The 15,428-nt window shown below is 53.5% G+C and overlaps 2 protein-coding genes across 2 annotated transcripts; one reads left to right on the top strand and one right to left on the bottom strand.

The window, feature by feature from the left end:
• Positions 1-48: 48 nt before the first annotated feature.
• On the top strand, positions 49-2,566 carry ATP5PD (ATP synthase peripheral stalk subunit d). The gene is made up of 6 exons (XM_084218367.1): positions 49-109; positions 491-620; positions 1,178-1,274; positions 1,764-1,835; positions 2,169-2,231; positions 2,352-2,566. The coding sequence occupies exons 2-6, from the start codon at positions 499-501 to the stop codon at positions 2,481-2,483; spliced, it is 486 nt and encodes a 161-aa protein (XP_084074493.1). The 5' UTR covers positions 49-109; positions 491-498; the 3' UTR covers positions 2,484-2,566.
• Positions 2,567-12,728: 10,162 nt separating this feature from the next.
• On the bottom strand, positions 12,729-15,414 carry MRPL58 (mitochondrial ribosomal protein L58). The gene is made up of 6 exons (XM_084218528.1): positions 15,229-15,414; positions 14,554-14,590; positions 14,364-14,423; positions 13,671-13,753; positions 13,397-13,566; positions 12,729-13,123 (listed from the first exon to the last, which is right to left on the bottom strand). Exons 1-6 carry the CDS (start codon positions 15,391-15,393, stop codon positions 13,039-13,041), a joined length of 600 nt encoding a protein of 199 aa, XP_084074654.1. The 5' UTR covers positions 15,394-15,414; the 3' UTR covers positions 12,729-13,038.
• Positions 15,415-15,428: the final 14 nt, after the last annotated feature.

Genomic DNA, 15,428 nt, shown 5'->3' with positions numbered 1-15,428 from the left:
CGCCGCTTCCGGGGATGATGACTTCCGGTGAGTCCGCGTTCTGATTGGGCCACGGACGCCGAGGGGGCGGAACTTCCGGCGGCGGGGACAGCGGTGTCGGTCAGTGAAGGTGAGAGCGGGGCCGGGAAAGGGGTCCCGGGGAGGGGGACCTGGAGTCCCGAGGCTGGGGACGCCCGCGGTGTTGGGAGGCTCGTGGGAGAGGACGGGGGCCAGCGTGAGGTCGCGGCGGGGCTCAGGAGCGACCCCCGTGTCCCGATCCCCCGGTGCCCGCCTTCCCTCCGTGTCCCGATCCCCCAGTGTCCCCGTCCCGTTCCGTGACCTGACCCTTTCCGTGTCCCCGTCCCGTTCCGTGACCCTTTCCGTGTCCCCGTCCCCCCTGTCCCGCCCCATCCCGCCCCCTCGGTGCCGCGTTCCCGACCGGAGCCGCCCTCCCCGGCCCCGCTCCGCGGTCCCCGCCGGCGCTGTGACCCACCGGTGTCTCCCGGGCCAGGCGGAGCCATGGCGGGACGCAGAGCTGCCCTTAAGGCCGTGGACTGGGCGGCCTTCGCCGAGCGAGTGCCCCCGAGCCAGCGAGCCATGTTCAACGCGCTGAAGACCCGCAACGATGCGCTGACGGCCCGGTGAGTGCCCGCCCGCTCCGCGGGGCCGCTCAGCCCCGGCTGTGAGTGCTGCCGTGAGTCCTTCTGTGGTCCCGCAGGAGTGGCCTCGCAGGTATTAAAGCGGGTCACCTTGAGGCAGCTGGTGGCTTTTTTTGGCAAATCACCTTTAGTTAATCTTCCCCAGGGTAAACCCGTAGCTGCAGTTCTGTGAACGCACCTTGCTTTGGCAGAAGCTTTGTTGCTGTTAAATGCTCTACAAATTCATCTGTGGTTCCTAAATCCTTTAGCATTCTCTGCCTGACACAAACACTGGCTGTTGTAGGGAATCCTGCTGATTGCCTCTGGCTCAGTGTTGTGAAACAGCCTCGTCCTTCCTTAAGGGCTGCGCCCAGAGGGGCTGAGTAAAGCAGGGCAGAGTCTGTCTGTCTGCCTGTCTGTCTGTCCAGAGGAGCCTGTTCCAAGGGCAGAGGGATTTGCAGAAATGGCTTGTTTCAAACTTGAGAACACCTAAACTAAGCACAGCAGGCTGTGCTGATGCTCAGGCTGCTGCTCATCTCTGCTGTGCTCCATCCTTTCAGATTGGCTGCGCTGCCGGAGAAGCCCCCGGCCATCGACTGGGCTTTCTACAAAGCTAACATTGCCAAGGCTGGAATGGTGGATGAGTTCCAGAAGAAGGTCAGTCTCCCTGCCAGTTGAGTATTGCTCTTTGGAGTTTATTTAGGGCATTGAGAGGAAAACACCAGGATCAGCAGAGGAGGTTGGTTGCATCACTGTGAAAATTTGTTTCCCAAGACTGGAGGCACCCACTGAGCTCAGATGGGTCTGGGAGCTTTGTGGGGGGCAGGAACTCTGTGACAGGGTGAGTCTGTGGTGTGGGACCTTCCAGCTTCCTTACAGTGCTGTGGGGAACAGGTGGTGTTGTGTGTCCTGGGGGTGGTGGGCAGGACAGAGGAGACGTCTGGAAGCTCCTGGATGAGCAAGTGCTGCTTGGGAGAGACAGGGGACAGCAGCACTGATCACTCTTAGCTCATTAACATACATGGTTGTGAGCAAATCCTGGGAAGACAGGAGGGAATGCTTCCCTGCTGCTAGGGAAGGTGACCTCGATGTGAAGGATTGTTTCAGTCAAATACACCTTAAAAATGTTTGTCTTTCAATTTACAGTTCAGTGCACTGAAGGTTCCTGAGCCAGTGGATACACAAACTGCCAAGATTGATGCCCAGGAGAAGGAAGCTGTAAGTGAACCATTCCCTACTGCTGGGGCTGTCCCTGCCTTCTGTGGGGATGGGAAGGGGTGAGAGGAGGGGATGTTCTGGATGTGCCCTTGCACAGGCAGGGCACAGCTCTGCCCTTCACACGTGTGCCTGGCTCTCTGAGCAAGGGGATCCCTGCACAGGGAAGGCTTTGGCTGTTTGGGGTGTGCTGCAGAGTCTGTCAGTTACCCAGTGGAACAGGGATGGATTTTAATGCCCTGGATGTGAAAGCCTGGGGGGAAGGGTGTGTGCAGGTTCACTCTGGGCCGGGGTCTTTATCACAAGCACTCTCCCCATGTCCTCTGCTCTCCCCAGGCCAAGAGCACTGCTGAGTACATCCAGGCTTCCAAAGCCCGCATCGCCCAGTACGAGCAGGAGGTGAGGCTGGCCTTTGCTTAGGGAACGTTCTCTGGACCACACCCCTTGCTGTCCTTTTTGTGTGCTTTGCTCCTTCCTGCTGACCACTGACTTGTCATGTGTCTGTCCCTGCTTCCACAGCTCCAGAAGCTCAAGAGCATGATTCCCTTTGAACAGATGACGTATGAAGACTTGAGTGAAGCCTTCCCTGAAACCAAACTGAACAAGGAGAAATATCCATACTGGCCCCACAAGCCAATTGCTGATCTGTAAACTGGTCAGGGAGCAGTTTAGTGACTGTCAGACTCCATGATCTTATAAATAAAGAGCTTTCTCTGTTTGTGGCTTAGATCTTAGACATGAGTTCTGAGTAACGTGGAGCAATACAGTAACTTACAAACATTCCACTTTTTCTGGATTTTGTGTTTTCTATCCATGAACTTGTTTTGGTAGCAAGGACCAAGCTTTCTGTTCTGCTGATCAAACTGAACCCTGTGAAATGCAAATAAACCTCCTGTCCATCTCTGTAACCACGAGGTGCAGGGAATGGAGTTCTCCTGCCCTTGCAGGCAGACACTTGCTCAGAAGTTGAACGTGTGTAGCCCTTGGGATGCTGGAGTGTGTTTGGCAGTGGTTTGTGTGTGTCTGGAGTGTCTCGGGACTTCTACAGCCACAGGTCTGGGGCTGTTTTCTGGGCTGATTGTGATTGTTTAGGAAGAGCCAATTGCAAAAGGAGTTGAAGGAGTGTTGGTGTGTTGAGATGCACATAAAAAAAGTTACTTTTTAGGTTTTTCTTTAAAACACTTAATCATGATGCCCTTTTTCTCTTTGCCCTGGATTTCTGAATGCTGCTGATCTCACTGGAACTCACAGAAACAATAGTAAAGACTCGCATTGTTTTATTTAATAATCTGAGGTGGAATTCTTAAACACCTTCCCTCAAGATGGAAACTCCTCTAAGAGAAGGCAATCAGCTCCTTTTCTTCTTGGTCATATTGGAGGTCAGAATTACAGATAGGTAGAATGAAGGTATTATCCCCAGATTTTACAACTCCTTTATTCAAATACCTTAGTAACCCACAGAATACTTCAAGAACATCTGTAGTTCTACGAATCAGAGTACAAAGCACTACACATGCACATCTTGGGTCCTGTGGCTTTGGATTTAATTTAATTTAATTTTATTCAAGCAACTGAACTGCAGCTCTGTGACTTGACCAGGAGCAAATTACAGCGGGGGATCAGAAGCAACACAGTAGAGAACAACTGAGCTGGCACTGGGCAGAGCTGATCTTCAGCTGCTCCATTTTACAAAAATCACAGTGAAAAAGAACAGGGACAGGAAGAGGTGGCTGAAGAGAAGCACTTTCTCCAGAACTGGAAGGAACTGGTCCAGCTCCTGCAGCTGCCAGAGGCGCTTGGTAGGCTGCCCTTGTCCCTGGGCCTTCTTGGGAGGGTGCAGCAGCTGGGGCCCCCCCTTGGCCGGAGTGCCTGGGGGTCTCTTGGGCGGCTCCTGTGGGTCTGCAGGGAGCGAAGGGCAGCGTCAGCACAGAGCACCCACCACGGCTCACACTGCCTGGGGCACTGTTTGTCCCTGAGGAAACCCACCCTGGCTCCACCAAACATGCAGGAAAATGCCCCAAACCTCCTCTGTTGAGGTGCTATGGGTTGTTTTACCTTGCTGGAAGCTCCTGAGGACCTTGTCCAAGCCCCTGGATTTGCGCTTCTGGTACAACAGGAAGAAGGTGTCTAACACAGCCATGATCATGAGCAGGAAGGTGCCCAGGAAAAACACCACTGCAGAACAACAGGAAAACAGAGAAAGCTCTGGATAATTGGCATTTTCTTACATTCCATTGCCTGGTTGGGAACAAGGAAAGCCTCACTCCAGCAATCAAGCTTAGCTGTTCATGACTTCAGTGTTCACGAATGTGTCTATCAGCACCCAAAACCTTCCTTAGGGCTGCTACCTGTGTTTATTTGGGGTTTATTCTATAAAGGTGGGTACCTATGATGGGTGGCTTGTTGGAGGAGGTTGGGAGGCTGTTGTTGAGGATCACAGCCAGCATGGAGCTGCCGAGGATGATGGCAATCTGGAAGTTGATTTTCTCCTCGAGAGAGCTGGGACCAAACAACACAGCCATGTCCAGCAAGTACAGGGCACATGTTGGGAGGATCAAGTTCAGAATGTAGAGAGTGGGTCGTCTCTCCATGGAAATCTGTTGAGGAAGATGGACAAAATTGATGAGCAGGAGATGACTCAATGTGTTGACAAATGCTGGTCCCCTAATGTAAAAAATTGTCTTGTTTTATGCTGGTTTTTTTTTAGTGCAATATAATATGAAGTGCTGCCATACCACATAGGTGACCACAGAAAATTCTTTGTCATCTAACATTTCCGTGAATTCAAGGAAGCTCAGGTTGGTAAACTTCCACTCTCCATCAGTTAGGATGAAACTCTTGCTGTCTTTTGTGATCTCAGCTGGTGTCCGTCTCGTCTTCATGACAAAGTCTGTTACTGCTTGGGCAGGAGGCAGAGGGGGGAGGGAAGTTGAAGAATTTAGGAATTTATTAAAGGTCAGTTATTCCTCTCCCTTTCCCACCCAACTGAGGGTGTATGCAGGCAGGAAGGGGGAGGGTTTCATGCATTACTCGGGTTTCTCAGCCCATGAGGGAGAAATTAAAAAGGTCTCTGTGAAGAGGCTTGGCTGGACCTCTGGGAATGTGGATCAGAGGGGAAACATCTGTTGAATTAGGGCAGTTGGCCTTTGTGGATGGGACCAGGGAGATTTTGTGTCACCTCTGCTTATATTTCAGCCCTTCCTGTGAGGATGAACTCTAACTGCAGTTTGAATCCCTGAAACTGTCCTTTCAATGGTTGTATTTGATGCCCTTGGAAATCTTTTCCAATCTTAGGATTCTATGATTAATTTCCTCCTATTTCTATGGCTTTCAGGTGTACTTAAAGATCAGTCCTGCAAAATTCTATGTGAACAAGTAGCAGTTTTGCAAGAAGCCAGTCCTGGGGGGGCTTTCCACAGAACATCTGTATTGTTCCAGAGATGCTGCTGGGAAATGTGCCAGAACAGAATGGCAGCATTTTAACTCATTTTCCCTGGTCTCATATAACCTCAACCCCGCTGTGAGCATGTGGTGCTGCTCAGGAGCCCAGGAATCACCAGGGCCCATTTCATCTAATCCTCCTTCTCCAAATTCAGCCCCGAGGTGGTCAAGCTCAGCCTGCAGCTGTACCTGGGTAGAGGAATGAAGCTATGCTCAAGTTGCACATCTGGGTGTCAAAGGGGAACTTGAAGATTATCAAGCTGCACGTCAGGGTGACCTGGTAGGGCCGGGTGGAGTTGAAGCTGCCGTTGTGCATCAGGACCATGTAGTTCAGCTCTGGGTTTTGCCCATTCACTCTGGAGGAAACAGACAGGAGAGTAACTGAGCCTGAGATGCTGCCTGTGCCTCAGTCCCATAAAACCAGGATGTCAGCACCCTGTTGGGGGGCTCTGAGCCATCACCCAGGCATAGGATGCATCAGGAAGAGAGGAAACCAGGTCTGGGAGAAGGGCTCATGAGCCCTTTGGGATCAAGGTGTGCTGTAGCTCTGCACCTCCTGAGCATCTCCTTCCTCTCTGCTTCCTGCCTTCCTGCCCTCACCAGGGCAGGGGCTCATTCCTAGCTCTGCCTCCCACTCCTTTCTTGCTCTGGAGAGCTGGTGGAGGTGCTCATCCCTCTGTCCATCCCTCAGTGCTCTGCCCTGTATCTTTCAACACACTACTAAAGGTCACTTTATTCCACAGCAGTGCTGGTTTCTGCTGCTCCCTCGGTTTTAGCTGCAGCCCAGATGGGATATTTCAGGAGCTGTTACAGTATTACAGAGCCACTAAGTGCTTTGTATAAGCTGTGGTCACCATTAATCTAAATTAGGAGACTCTTGGTTACAGAGCTCAAGGGAACAACTTTAAGCCATCTGAGTTTATCCCATTTCCTATAAGATAACCAACAGTTTGCATCCTTTGTATTTCTGTTAAGCCAGTGGATAAAAATGAAAGGGGAACATACCGCTCTAAGATGAAGATGGGGGGCGACCAATACGTATCCATGGGCAGAACAATTTCAGAGATGTTACAGAAATCCCGTGGGTCCCAGGTTGCAAAAGGGTTCTGCCATTCCTGAGGGAAAAAGTTGCAGGAGAGAAATGAGCTCTGGGCTAGGCACCAGACTTTGTGTTGGGCATCAGGAGAGAAACGCTCTTGAGAGACCTACCAGGTTCAGGACGAAGTAAAAACTGACTGTCTGGAGCTTTTCCACCTGGAAAAACAAAGATATTTAGCTGATTGTCTTAGATGTATCCAATGCAGAAACTCTTCCCTGAGCACAGACTGAAGTGGTGGGGCTTGGGAAGAGAGCTCATGGCTCTTGATCCTACGGCTGAAGAGTGGGAGCTCACAGTCCTGTGGTTAGGAAGGATAATAGGTTATTGTTAACATTTCCATGGCAGTGTCCTGCAAATGCACTGCCCAGTTCAGGTACTCTGCAGGGTGTTTGGAGCCTCCTACTAAGCAGACTTTTGTCTGTATGTGACTTCTGGAAGGAGTAGGAGAAAATACTCCAGATCTTCCAAAAGTGCTTTCCAACAGCAGAGAGCTGCAGTGGAAGGGGCTGATTCTCACCCCCGTGGACTTGCTGCCAGAAGACTCAAACCCTGGCCTAGTAATAGCCCAGTTTCCTGTTGTAAAAACTCATTTTGGGTCCTTACCACAGAGAGAATTGCCACCAGAAAGAAATCCACCTTCACTTCCACAGGCTCCTTCACGTTTATCTTGGGCAGAATGTACGTGTGCAGCTTGTTGTGAGAGGAGATGTTCAGGTAGTCAACAATGTCATAGTAGGTGCAGAGGTACTTTGGAGCAGCCCCTGCTGGAAAGAGAATTCCACTTGAAACACAAAAACGTCAGGCAACCTGTGAGGATGCATCAAAACAGAAAAGGTGTGGAGCTGTGGATGTGAAAAATGTTAACACACAAAAATCCCTTCTCACACAGATGAGAACAGAATTCCTCAAAGGTTTTCAACCCCCCCTTGCACTTACCTGTCCCAAGAGAAAAGGTGAGGATGGCTACAAAAACTCCCTGCATCATCTCCTGCTTCCAAATAAGGAGGAGAATGGTACCGTGAGTCTTATGAACCAGTCCAGGACACGTCATTTGTTATGTGGAAGTTGATTTGGTATTTATTAATGAGGGATGGATTTTTGTAAACACATTTTATCTGTTCGGAGGAAGAATTTGCTAATGGTTTGATGCACTCAACTGGCTCTTGGGAGTAGCCTTTAGTTGTGGTCAGGGAAAAATAAGGTCATTAAAAAAAAAATCCAACAATTTGAGGGAAAGGAAAAGAAAGGGCCCATTCCCACAAAGAAAAGGCAAAGAGCCAGAGCTACTCAGCAGCAAATTTAGTCTCATTTATGGGGCTGAGAGTTTGCTGCAACCCCAGTGAAAAGGATCAGGAATTAGTGGTTGTGTGACTGAGGGCTGTGGGGGAGGCTGCTCTCCTCTGAGCCCCATCCTGCTTCCCAGCACACTGCTCTGTGTCATTTCCCACTGAGCCATCCATGGATTTTCTGCTTCTGCCTCCTTGCTGATCTCCTGTGCTCCTTATGTTCTTTTCTGAGTCCTCACAGTTAAGATGAAAGGCTCAGAGACTTTTGATTTCTTTTTATCTGTTTGTGTTTTCCTCTGCTGCCCTCCTCTCCATCTCCGCCTTTTTTCCTGCTGTCATCCCAGTGATCCTTGTGGGTCCCTTCCAACCCAGGATATTCCATGATTCTGTGATTCTGTGAGAGGCTCCAGGGCAACAATTGCAGTCGGCAAGTCCCACACTTGATTCCCCCTCTGGCAGCAGAATTCCCCATGGCAGCGGATGGTCCCTCTCCAGCCGTGTCCCTTGCCATGTCCCCTGTCCCCACGCATGCCCGTGTCCCCCGCGGCGCCCCGTGTGTCCGCTGGCCCCGTGTCCCGGCGCGGTCTCTGCCGGAGCTCCGGCGGTACCCGGGAGGGGCGTGGGGGTGGTGCCGGGGCTTGGCAGCATCACTGGGGGCTTATCGGGCAAGGACCGCGTGGCCTAATGGATAAGGCGTCTGACTTCGGATCAGAAGATTGAGGGTTCGAGTCCCTTCGTGGTCGGCCTTTTTTTTCCCCCCCACTTTTAAATCATCTTTTCCCGTTTCTCCCTTTGCATCTCTGCCCTCGCGAGGTGGAGGGAACACGCGGGCCCGGGCTGGCTGGCGGCGCTGCCGGGGCGGTCCCGGCCCGGCCCCGCGGTGGCTCCGGCCCGGCCCGAGGGGCCCCCGGGCCGCCCCCACAGCGCGGGGTCGCGGCCGTTCCCGCGGGCCGGGGCGCGCGCCCTGCGCAGCCCCAGTGGCCTAATGGATAAGGCACTGGCCTCCTAAGCCAGGGATTGTGGGTTCGAGTCCCACCTGGGGTGAGCCCTCCGTTTTGCCGTTTCCACGCTCTTTCTCCCCGTTTGTGCCGTCGGGTCTCCTCCTCCTCCTCCTGCAGCCGCTGGCTGTTGCTGCTTGGTAGGAAGACATTCCCCATCCGGGTGGGAGATGCCAGGTGAGGAGGTTGATGTGCCGGGAGAGCCCAGAGATGTGGACAGACCAGCGCCCTGTCCAAGCAGGGCACTGGACACAGCCTGATGGGGGAAAAAGAACAAAGAGCGAGGTCGGGGTGGCCCACGATGTGTTTTGGGACAGCGAAGTCCCCTCGGCAGCTCCGAGCTCTCTCCATGGGCCAAGAGCCGCTGTTGATGGGATATTGTGACTGCCTGCTCTCCCCCAGTGGCTCCTGTTTAGATTTCATGGAAAAGGGAAACAATGAGGAGCTGTTACAAATTGCCCCAGGCTTGCGTGCAAAGGTGGATGTTTCGTGCAGTAAATTGTGTGGTCCCAGAGCTCGGGTGAGGCTGTGATCGAGGGGATAACAACCAGCTTTGCTTTGGGATCTGAGGATGAGAGGAGAGGTGTTAATGAAAGGCTGAGTTTTGGAGGGATGTTAGTGAAAGGATGGCTATGGCCAGGTCATGGACATCCTCCAAGGTGTCCCAGAAGGCATCAAAGCAGAGCAGTTGCAGTTGTTTAATCACCTTTGTCTGGGCAGAGCTGGGCTTTTCTTGAATTTCAGCTGCATTTTCTCTTCTTCCTGTATTATCAGCTGCACCTGAGCCCCAGCAAAAAGCCCACTGGTGCTGGGTCATGTCCACTGTGTGGGAGACCTCTTCCCGGAGCAGGACAAGCTGGGATGTCAGGAAGCAGAAGCAGAAAGCAGAAAGCTCCAGCAGAAAGCACATCTGCATGAGGGGCTGGTCAGTGGGGTCACAGCGTTCGGCTGTACTGCCCTGGCACCAAAGTGCTCCCCGTAAGTGCCTTTGGGATAATGCCCTCTCAGATTCGTGGCATTAAAAATCTGCCTGGAGGGTCTTTTCCTGTGGAGTTAATGGATATTAAAGGCAGCTGTGGTCAGGGCAATGCCGCACCAGTAAAGCACAAAGTGAAATTTATTTTTAAGTTGTTTTTCTCCCCTAGGTGTGGGAGGCTCTGCTGCCTGGAAAGCAATGAACCTACCCAAGCCCTGGGCACTGGACCACCAATTAAAATACCTGCCTGGGGTGGGCTTTGGGAAACTTTTTTTGGGATTAGATGAGAAAGGCAGGTTTTGGGGGGAGTGGCTGCAGCAGGAGGAGAACAAACAGGGGGTTAATGAGGCCCGTGGTGTTTTTTCCAGCAGTGTTATCGCGTTCTGCCCTAGTGGTGCCTGTCACTGCTGGCACAGACGCTGTGACGGTCACATCTACAGTGGCTTAGTGGCACACGGGGTCCCAGAGGAGGGAGGGCCTCCGTCACCAAGGCTGGGTCGGGAAAGCCAGCCACGCTTCCAGGAGGGATGGAGAGTGGGGGATGCCGGGGTGAATGTGGGGGACCCTCAGGGGGTGTCGGGGGGCACCCGGCGAGCCCCCCGCGTGTGACACGGGCAGGGACCACTTTGGAGGGTGACCACGTGGCCTAATGGATAAGGCGTCTGACTTCGGATCAGAAGATTGAGGGTTCGAGTCCCTTCGTGGTTGTTTTAAAGTACTCGACGCACCAGGGGTTCCTTGCGGGGGTGCGAGGGGATTCAGCGAGCTATTGCTGCAGAGAACGTGCTTGTATAAAGGCACATTAAGCTGATTTAAGGTGACCTTGACAGTGAGGGGGAATTCATACCGGGGGGCTTGGAAACGGTGGCGGGTGCCGAAGTCTGAGCCCACTTAGGGTCGGTTTATCGGGCAAAGAAAGGGCAGAGATAAATATATGCTGATATTTCTCCTACTGCTAGTAGAGTTACTGGGGGCGCAGGTGAGATTTAGTGTTTCGGTAGGGAATTTCAACCCACTGCCCACCCCTCTGAGTGCGGGGCGCTGCTGGATCCAGCCGGAATAGTGGGAATTTAAAGTTCTGTTGCCACAAGTGGGACTCGGGGCTCGAACCTCCCGTCATTCTCATAGGGGAAACACTGCTTTGTCACACTGCTTTGTCCACTCGGCCACGGCAGCTGCCCCACGCCCGGGCTCCCGCGCTGTCTCCGCGGGGTCCGCGGACCGTTCTGGGCTTCAGTACACCCCAAACCGGCACCGGCAGCTCCCGGGGGGGCCAAGGGGACTGCGCGGAGATGCCATCCCACCCCCCCCACACACATCCCCACCTCGGGGTGGCGTTTCTGAGCTGAGCCGGGAGGTGGAGGGGGCGGGAAGCGGGGCCTCGATCGGGGGACTGTTCGGACCGGGGTGGTCCCGGAAATACCGAACGGGACCCCCCCATCCTCAGCCGCGGCAGCCGCACGCCCGCCTGGCCAGCAGAGAGTTAAGTGATGGCACCCAGACGATATAATTGCACGGCCCCAGTGGCCTAATGGATAAGGCACTGGCCTCCTAAGCCAGGGATTGTGGGTTCGAGTCCCATCTGGGGTGACTCTTTTCCCTGCCGAGGATCCGCCGCGGGCCCGGGGGTCCTGCGGGAGCTCCGGGATCCGTCGGTTCCCGGCGGCGGGAGCGCCGTGCGCCCCTTCCCGCAGCCCCGGGCGGCTGCCCTGCTCTCCGTCCCGCCCCTCCTGCCGTCAGACGGACGTTTTTAGGGCTGTTAGACCTGGGGCAACCTCCGAATCTGCTTTTAATTCCCAGCTCCTCCACGCCCCGGAGCCACGCGCTCATCCAGAGCTTTACGCCTTTGCTTGAACCGACGTTCTTCAAATCGGAGGGAAAGGAACCCCGAAGAGCAGGTCACCCTGGCAGCAAGGTCTCCCGGGGATGGGGAGGCTCGGCTGAGGCTGGTGCTGTACTGGATGGTGATGGTGGGAGGACGTTCAGTGTCACAAAAACATCGGAAGCAGCGACAGGCCCTTGTTTGTACAGAGCAGGGCACAGCACCGAGCTCCAGACACCTGCACCTGTGAGAGGGGCACTGGCAGGGACCCCCGCCCATGTTCAGGGAAGAAGGGGATTCACCATCCCTGGAAGTGTTCCAAACATGTGTGGATGTGGCATTTGGGGACATGGTTTGATGGTGAACATGGCAGTACTGGGTTGGACTGGATACATCTTAGAGGTCTTTTCCACCCTGAATGATTCAGTGATTCCTTGCAGAAAAGCTTGCAGTGGGGGAAAATGTGAAATGAGGTGAAGTGTGAGATGCTCCTGGTGCTGAGCAGGAGTGCAGAGGCCAGGGCAGGGATTTCTGGCATGTCAGGATGCATTGGAGTGCTCCTGCATCCCATTTTGGGGAGGATCTGGGCTTTGAATGCTGTTTTTGCAGAGGGAAATATTCTGTCAAGGGAGAGCTCAAAGCTCCACTTCCAAATACAAAGGGGCAGCAGAGCTGTGACTTCCCTCTCTTATTTGGGGTTTTCCTAAAACAGATTCACCTGTCCCCACCCCAGGTGGGACTTGAACCCACAATCCCTGACTTAGAAGGCCAGTGCCTTATCCATTAGGCCACTGGGGCTCAGCCAAGTGCCAAAAAAGGGGTGATTTTGATTTCTTTGAGCCTCACAGTAATCCCACTTGGCAATGGTGAAACACATCACACCACAGAGCTTCATTCTCCTTAAACAGGGCCCACTCAAGAGCCTGGAGAATTCATCCAAAGGATTTTGGTGTCCCACTTCAAGGCCCAGAAGCCTCCTGCACCCACAGGGTGGGTTCTATCTCCTACTGTTGAGATTTCTGCCAAATTCCTGATGTGGCTTTAGCTTAAATAAATTATGTGCTTTGTTTGGTTAGATAAAAGTCAATGAAAGGAATAAAGCTGAAAGGAAGGAAATAGAAGGAAAAAACCAGGGGATACTCAATGGGATGCACTTGATGATCCTTGAGGTCTTTTCCAAACTTAATGCTTTAAGATTACATTTTCTACTTAGATGTGTTGTTGAGATTGCTTTTACTCTTCCCTTTCTTTCCCCAAAAATCTAGAGTAGCTTTGTGTTCAGCAGAAGAGGGTGGTCTGATGGAGCAAAGGCTGCCTGAAGAACACAGAGAACGTTAAGAAAAGGAGTGGCTGACAAAAATCAGAAGTTTTAGCTCCTCTCAAATGTGAACAATAGTTATTCTGAAAAATTATTCACATGGCATCACAGTGTATCACTGGCTACAAAAGAAGATGCTAAATATGTTTATTTACACTTTCAGGCTCTTTTTATTCAATCCAGCTCATGAGTTTAGCATCATTAACAGCTGCCAACACCACTTCTTTAGGAAGATGGAATGCCAAGGGCTTGGGTCTCTGCTGCTCTCAGTCGAAATCTGCCTTCCTGCTCTGTTTTATAGTTGAGTGTATTTTTTTCTGTCGTAGCCGTTCACGGTTCATTTTTTCCACCCTAAAACAAAATCAAAAGATCCCTCAGTGTACAAAGAAAGCATTTAAATATTCAACTTTTGAGATCTGATGAACTAACAAACATCCTCAGATAGAAAAAAACAGTCCCTGTCCTGGGACTGTTAAAATCTAAGCAGTTAAAATCTAGTGGATCAGTGATACTCCTTAAAAAAAGAAATTTAAAGGAGTATCACCAAATTGATTAAAAATGCTGCAAACTAAATTGTGTAATGTGATAGCCTGAACCCAAATCAAGAGCATTTAATGAAGATACCTCTCTATGAGTTTCTGTGTTGTCTCCTTAGACACCACCCTGGGTTTCTCAATGGCCTCCGTGACCATGGCCCGGATTTTGTCCAGACAAATCGCCAGATTCCTCATTTGGTACCGACTCTCCTCCGAGGTCACAATCAACTCACCAGCCCGGTTTATCTTATTCCTGTGCTGAAGGGATGGGAAAACATGATGTGACCACTGAAACCTCGTTGGAACTGTCATGTTCTGACACTGAGACATTGAAACCATGGTTGGAAGGGGAGGGTTGGTACCATCAGAGCCATTTTTTGTCTCACAGCTTCGGGAATCCAGTCGGCCGATGCCAGGTGGAACCGAACCTCAGCCTTGGAATTCACTGGGAGGAAAAACAGGGTCTTTGTTTCCATGTCACAGCCTGCCTTCCTCAGATCTGTCAGGTAATTCAGCCTGATCTCTGCTGGCTTTCAGCATGGGATGATTCCATGATGAATTTCCTGAAAGGTCACAATTCTCTTCTCGCTGTATTTTTACACACCACTCTACAAGACAAATTTGTACCTGTCATGGTATTTGCCTTTCTAGACACCACAGAATTTATTGCCAGCCACTACCTACCTCATTTTTAATGGCAGAACAGGCAGTATTTTAAGTTTATTTGAATTAAGCTGAGAATTTATTGCAGCATGAACATTCAGAATCCAGTTGGCTCTGCTATATTTGATCTATGGACAGAGGTGGTGTCCCTTGTGGCACCTGTAGCAGGCATGATCCCTGTAAGTGTTCCTAGGGGCATCCAACAGGTTAGCGCTGGTCTCCAGCACTCTGAAGGCTCAGAAGTTGTGTTAAAATGCAGGGTGATGACAATGAAAAATAAGTGTCCAGCAGCATGAAGATGCTGTTTAACTTCAAGTTCTCAATATTTTGCCACATGGTAGAGAAAAGCAACCGAAAATGGTGATTTTTCCAAGGGAGAAGCTGTTCCTCACCTTTATTAACGTTCTGCCCGCCGGGGCCGCTGCTCCGGCTGTAGGACACGGTCAGGCGAGCTGGAAGAGAGGGGCAGGGGCTGAGCCGGGACGGGGCCGAGCCGGGACGGGGCCGTGCTCGGAGCACCGACTCGGTGCCCGGGGGGCTGCCCGGCCCCCGGCACGGATGTGCTGGGCAGGGGGATCTCACCCATGGGGATGTCGAGGGCGGCTGGCTGCAGCTCCTCCTGGAAGACACATCGGGGGCGGTGTCGGGGGGCTCCGGGGGGCTCGGGCTGGGACGGGCCGCGCCCAGCAGGGGGACGGCCCCGCCCAGCAGGGGGACGGCCCCGCCCAGCAGGGGGACGGCCCCGCCCAGCAGGGGGACGGCCCCGCCCAGCAGGGGGACGGCCCCGCCCAGCAGGGGGACGGCCCCGCCCAGCAGGGGGACGGCCCCGCCCAGCAGGGGGACGGCCCCGCCCAGCAGGGGGACGGCCCCGCCCAGCAGGGGGACGGCCCCGCCCAGCAGGGGGACGGCCCCGCCCAGCAGGGGGACGGCCCCGCCCAGCAGGGGGACGGCCCCGCCCAGCAGGGGGACGGCCCCGCCCAGCAGGGGGACGGCCCCGCCCAGCAGGGGGACGGCCCCGCCCGTTCCGCCACGCTTCCACCATCGCCAAGGCAGCGCTAAGCCCCGCCCCTCGCGTTGACCCCACCCACCGCCCCACTACCCTGGTGCTAACCCCGCCCACCGAATTGGCACCGCCCCTTGCTATGACACCGCCCACCCAGTGTCAACCCCAGGAAATAAACCCCGCGGGCCTGCTGTCAATCAACAACTAAATCCCGCCCAGACACGGTCTTCCTCTGTCCCCCCCGCCCCTCTGACCGTCGTGCGGGCGGCCGTTCCGTCCTGCCGCGGAGGGTACAGCTTGTCCAGGCTGTGGGAGCTCCGGTACTCGGTGCCGACGGCGGGCCGCTGCGAGAACGGGGCGGACAGCAACGCCAGTCCCGGCCGCGGCCGACACAGGCCCCGCAGCGTGTGCGCCGCCATGTTGGCTCCCGCGGTGCTCTCCCGCCCGGCGTCCC

Source organism: Fringilla coelebs (genome assembly GCF_963513975.1).
Source record: "Fringilla coelebs genome assembly, chromosome: 19".
NCBI lineage: Eukaryota > Metazoa > Chordata > Aves > Passeriformes > Fringillidae > Fringilla > Fringilla coelebs.
This window is presented reverse-complemented; position numbering and strand designations above follow the sequence as displayed.